General features: G+C 36.2%; 1 protein-coding gene across 2 annotated transcripts in view; it reads left to right on the forward strand.

Moving 5' to 3' along the window:
- The window catches only part of LOC100372142 (uncharacterized), a 38049-nt gene extending 33240 nt beyond the window's left edge, over positions 1-4809 (forward strand). Inside the window, exon 14 of one of the 2 annotated variants that reach the window (XM_078005748.2) lies at positions 3869-4809. In XM_078005748.2, coding sequence (XP_077861874.1) covers positions 3869-4509 — 641 coding nt within the window. In that variant the 3' untranslated portion in view covers positions 4510-4809. The remainder of the gene's footprint in view (positions 1-3868) is intronic. The other variant, XM_085493807.1, reaches the window with a different exon arrangement.
- The last annotated feature ends 1587 nt before the right edge of the window (positions 4810-6396 follow it).

Consider the following 6396-nt stretch of genomic DNA (forward strand, 5'->3'; position numbering starts at 1 on the left):
ATACATAAATACCGTCAAAGTTTACCGAACACTTGATATTCTGCACACTTTGCACTTCTTCAGAAAGTGCATATTTCTTTGTAAAACAGATCCGGACATTTTTAAAACAATGGGAGATGCGTTCTGGACATTTTGACCTTTGCATTTGTGTAAAATTGTTAAGAATCGACCAAGATTTAGGAGAGTTACAAGTAACTGAATGTCTTAATTAGTATATACCTCAAATAGTTTGTGAATATATAATGAGCAACTTTGAAATGATATTTCTTGCTAATTTGAATTTTGCGGAAGGTTTTCGTAATTTTTCGAGAAGGACATATTGCAGCATTTTGAGTGATCATACCACTTTGTGTGTTAACAGTTTTGTTTTTGTGTTCAGGGGTGCCGATACATGGGATAGCTGGTGTCATATACATGATATCTCTTACCGTATCAGTGTAATCCGGTTAGCGGTGGAAACTGGGGAGGGGGGTTATTTTTGTTGCATTTGACTTCATAGTACGCTATATACACATTGTTCATAACTACCGTCCTCAGATTCGCTAAATTCTTCCATAAATGCCATTAAGAATTACCTCTTATTACCTCCATGGTGTGGTTCGATCACTAACCATTACTGTCATCTGTGTTACTACCTGTGTTTATGTCTCGCGATAGTTGGTTGTAATATGATTAGATCTCGCGTTATTTGTGAGATCTAATGATAATCTTGTTGCTCAGCAACATTTACTAGATATGATAGGAGCTGATAACCTAAACAAACATGGCACACATTACTTCAGTATAAAACGCCAAGTTGCCAGTCTGTTTATTGGTTGTTTGAGGTTTAATCAATTTACATGTATACCAATCTTGCTCATGTGACCCACTGTTAATAATAATAATAATATTTATTAAGCACTCGGAACAGCAACAAAATAAAAGAAGAAAAGAAAAAAATCATACATATTTGAAACTTAAAGGGGAGCAGTGGTGTGGCTTTTGACACTCTGTACATGAAATCTGAGATCTATGAATGAATTCTGTCGATAAAAATAACTTATATGTGCTGGGAAATGCCCTCAATATCGGGTATAAAACGGGCTGTGAAGCAGACGACAACGTCCACTTTTCCTAGCGTCATTTCGCCTCTAGAGGGCCAGTCAAATGACGTCATCAGTGAACACTGATAATTGAACCCATTCATGCTAGTACATCAATCCCATAGAAATGCTACTATGAAAGACCTTGTTAACTGACCACTTAAAAGTTGAAACATGGCGAGGTGTTGTGTTATGAATGCCATAACGATTCATGTAATGTTTCTCGAAATCCCAAATAAAAAATCACTTTGTTGGTTGCGAGAAATCGGCGGAAGAACTAACCTGAAAGTGAAGACAGTACAGCGTTCTGGCTATAGTAAACAGTGAGTGAATAAATATTGTACGATTTAAAACTAAATGAGAAATATGCTAATATCACTTGAACCACAGTTGTATTTTCTGACCGGAAAACTACCACATTTTTACCGTTTTTTTCTCTCGCTCGCTTATTGAAAACACCGACTGCTCGCCCAAACACTGGTCACCGGCACAGGAGTAGTCAAAATGTTTGGGGATATACAAAGAAAATTCTGAACGGCTCTTCAAATCTACCCCACTCTGTATCGTTCGAGAACAACTTTATCTGTGTCAAATACTAGAGCCGGTACAATATTGTAAACAAATGCCATGATATCTCAGTCCATGGAGCTTTTTTTAGCTCCATGCTCAGTCATATCGCTATTGTATACACTACCTTTTTTATTCTGGTTTGCACAAACGTTGAATAGCCGTCAAACATTCAAATATACTGTAAAATGACTAATTTTCACTGGGTTTAAATTTCACTGATTTACCATTTCAGGCATATTCAGTAGGTTTTAAATTCACGGTTTCGTCATTTAGATAATGTGTTCTATGCTAAATTTTACATATTCACTGTGTTTTAATTTAGCGCATTTTTCCAGTCAGCGAAATAAGCAAAATTAAAACCCAGTGAATAATTACCCCCTTTACAGTATTTAGTTTTTAACTCTATAATTATATGCACGCAATTTGACCCTTTGACCTAGATTTGATTGGGATGGAATATTTTATTTTAAACAATATTCTGACGTTACTTACTGCCCCTAAAATGTTTCAACACAATTGCGGTATGACTGTCCGATTTACAAGTGCATCGGGTAATATATTAATAACCATTCTCACCAATCGCTAGCTTAGGAGGGAGTAGGAAATCAAACAGCTGCCTTTTGTGCATAGATTTCATGACGCCGTCTGACAGCGGTCGGGTACGAAAAGCTCGCACAGCAATTCACACTTATTGTCAAGACAATGAATGAACAGAAAGAACTGGGAAATTAAAAAGATTATATTTCCACAAAGTTAAATAAATCTGGCTGCATCAAAAGCTTGGAAACTAGTTATAATATTTTGCAAAAGACTGAGTGATCAACGACATCATTTTGGGATGCAATTGAACTTTAAGTACTTCATTGCGTAACTTACTGCGCGGCGATGCTGACATCAAGTGTGTGTTGACCGAAGTTTGACCCCCAAGTCACGCACTGAACAGGCGCGTTATCTTAGCAGTCTTTTTCTTTAATGCTCCGCGCGTCGATCTTGTAAAATTGTTATTAGTTCTGACGGTGCTGTACGCAAACTTGTATATTTTGAGGTCGTTTTCTCAGTGCGCTGCTTTTCTAATTACGCAAATTTGTTTACAATGTTGTACCGGCTCTAAAAATTTCAACATTGTAATATATCGCTTTCCTAATAATTACGCAAAGTCAGTTATTTAATATTGGACACAGGTGAAGTTTCGTCCGCGATTGATACAATGTGGTATAGATGTGAAGAGTAGTTTGGAATTTAATAATAGTTAGTACCCGTTGTATCCCCAAACTGTATCACTCAAAACCACTATTTCGATAACTCCTGTGCAAGTGACCAGTGTTTGGGCGACCGGTCAGTGTTTTCAATGGGTCGGTGAGAGAAATATTACGATAAAAATGCGGTCGTTTTCCGGTCGGAAAATACAGTGCGGATTAAAAGTGGGAAGTTGGGCGAAATGATTACTGTAGTTCAAGTGATATTAGCGTTTATTAAATTTCTAATTTAGTTTTTAACTCAAACAATATTTATTTACTCAATGTTTACTATAGCTAGAGTGCTGTTCGTGTCTTCATTTTCAGATTAGTTCTTCTGCCGATTTCTCGCAACCAACAATGTGATTTTTTATTTGGGATTTCGAGAAACTTAATATGAATCATTATGGCATTCATACGCACAACATTTCGCCATGTTTCAACTTTTAAGTAGTCAGTTAACAAGGTCTTTCTATGGGATTGACATACTAGCATGAATGGGTTCAATTATCAGTGTTCACTGATGACGTCATTTGACTGGCCCTCTAGAGGCGAAATGACGCCAGGAAAAGCGGAGGTTTGTCGTCTGCTTCACAGCCGTTTTATACCCGATATTTAGGGCATTTCGCAGCACATACAAGTTGTTTTTATCGACAGAATTGATTCATAGATCTCACATTTCATGTACAGAGTGTCAAAAGCCACACCTCTGCTCCCTTTTAATAAAAATAAAATTGACAATAGATCTCATGGTGAATTCATACTACTTTCATTTCTGTGTTTACAAAGATGTTTAAGAAAATTCATATAACATGGAATGTCACCAAAAAGCAAATTAAACTTGAAATTCATCCCACCTGAGAGAATGCAATTCGTTAGTGTTAGCCTTGTGACATTTAGAAGATGCTGACCATAGACTTGAAACAACATGGCTACAAGGTGTGATTATCTATAAATCTGTCATATTTTATATGATTTCAGGACATACTGGTGTCTCTAGAAGACTCCATGTAGTAAGCACACCCAGTGGTATCCGACACACTACCCCTACTGGATACAGAAAACGTAGTGGTAGTGGTGCATCTAGGTCTTCTAAAGGTAACAGACGACATTCTTCTGACAGCTCCGATTCTAGCAAATCCAGTCCCTCTCAGCTGAGATCACAAGATGAATTTCAACATCAATTATTCAGCTGTTTAGCTGAATCAAGGAATCAAGAATCCAAATATCAGGAATGTGCAATAAACCAAAGTTTTGATGATCATTACAAGTCTTCGGGACAAACATCTAATCCTGCCACTGATGATGCAAGTTTTCATAATGAGTGGTTTGAGGAAATTGATCCGTTTGGTACAGCGCCATTTGTACCTTGCCAAGAAAACATTGCAACATCCCAAATGATAACAAGTCAACCCAGTTTTAATGCGACCATATCAAATACACATATAGAGTCCTGGCCACTACATCGTAGGCATGCCAAAAAACGTAGTAGTCCTGGTGTTTCACGAGCAGCTTTCAAGAAATCATCTCCAAGAAATCGACAACGTAGAACACTCCCACAAACACCCGATACAGAACCTTTTGATTTGAAAAATAGAGGCCCTATGCCAAGAAAAAAGTAATTAACACATTGGAGGCCACACAAATTTACTCAATACTTTTGGGACATATGGCACTACATTATGATGTCAATGTGTTTATTGTTTGTCAGAGTTTGTATGTACAAAAATAACCATGCACGGTCAGAATTGACAATGGCTGATGTGTTCATCATGCATCCTTACAAAGTAAGATAAAGAGTTCATTGAATTTCTGTGTAAATAACGATGATTCTAATTACAATTAAATCTTGCAGGCTAAAGTAATAAAAGTATTATAAGCTCTGTATTGTCTCAATGATGCAACAGAATGTCTTAAACTTTTGCCTGCCGTATTTATTCTATTGGAAGTGTATCTTCACATACCCCCCCCCCCCCCCCAAAGACATTTTACACATTTTGTGTATACTAGATCATTGAAATATGTCCAATTCTGACCATAGCCTTACTTCTGTCATCTACATTGGCACATCAAATAAAATAATTGTGAAATTCCTGCAATTTGATTTGTCAAAGGTACAGGCCACCAGTGTGGAAGTTTTAAGTCTGATCAAAATGTTTTAAGTATGCTGGCAGTGGGGAACAGAAAATAATCTACAAGACTGCATTCCACATTTAGTGCCCTCTATGGTACATTTGAGAAAGGGATATAATAGTGTGAGAGCACTGATGTGAACTCTACAACAATACGCACAAACATTATCCAAAATAGCAGCAATAAATTTAGACAGTGCTACAATGTCATTTCATTCTCACTTTGTACATGTTAATTCAGTTAGTTACATTATGTACTGCCTTTACATAATACTGGTTATTACATTATGTATTTCCTTTACAAAATGAAGTTATTACGAGGATACTGAAAAGCGCAAGTATCGCCCAAAATGCAGCAGAGGTTATGCGACGGCGTACTGTCAGAGTGCATACTGTTCAGTATCCTTGTAATAACCGTATCATTTTACATCTTTGTCCCCCCCCCCCCCCCCGATACATCATGGGAATGCCGAAATCCAAAAAGTTTAGAACAGAATCAATCTGATTAAAATCCAATGTAGGTATGAAGCTCCAATTTTTTTTTAATGACCATTTCATTATATGTATTTGTATTTTAGTTTGAATATGTTGATTTTTTGGTTTTTCTTGCCATTAAGAAAGACTAAAAAATTGATGTATTTAAACTAAATACAAATAAATATAATATAAATGGTCATTTATAAAAAAAAAAAATTGGAGCCTCATACCTACATCGGAACAAAATCAGCGAACTTTTTTGTGCGTAGTCCGGTCAAAACCTGATGGCAGCCAAGTTTGTTTATTATTAAAAGATGCTTATGCGTGTAATCATTCCATATTTGGAATTCGCATTTGCTAATATGGTAGGATGAAAATACATGTTGTTTTCACAACAAAATTAGGTTTGACACTTACCAGCAATATTGTAGGTTACCTTTTGTCAAATATAATATTTTTACCCAGATGATACTCTTTTCAAACTTCTTTTGAGTGGTATTTCAAGATGTTTTTTTAGCTTCGCTGTCTACTTTGTCGAGCAGAGCTTATCATACGAGTGATTGTCCGTCGTCGCCCGTCTCAATGTTTTACATTTTCAACTTCTTCTTGAAAACTACAAGCCCGAATGCTTTGATACTTAGTTTATATGTACCTTGGGTAGGCCTCTCTTAGATTTGTTCATTTCATGATAATATCTTCAATTCTCTAATTTTGGTGAATATTTTTGGTAAAAAGTGGTATTTTTGACTTCTTGTAAAAAACCGCAAGTCCAATTGCTTTGATATTACATATCTAGGTATAACACGTGAACCTCTCTCTCTTTAATTCTCAAATTTTGATGAATTGCTTTGATATTACATATATAGGTATAACATGTGGACCTCTCTCAGATTTGTTCAT

This window comes from Saccoglossus kowalevskii, chromosome 19, assembly GCF_978046115.1.
Source record: "Saccoglossus kowalevskii chromosome 19, keSacKowa6.1, whole genome shotgun sequence".
Lineage (NCBI taxonomy): Eukaryota > Metazoa > Hemichordata > Enteropneusta > Harrimaniidae > Saccoglossus > Saccoglossus kowalevskii.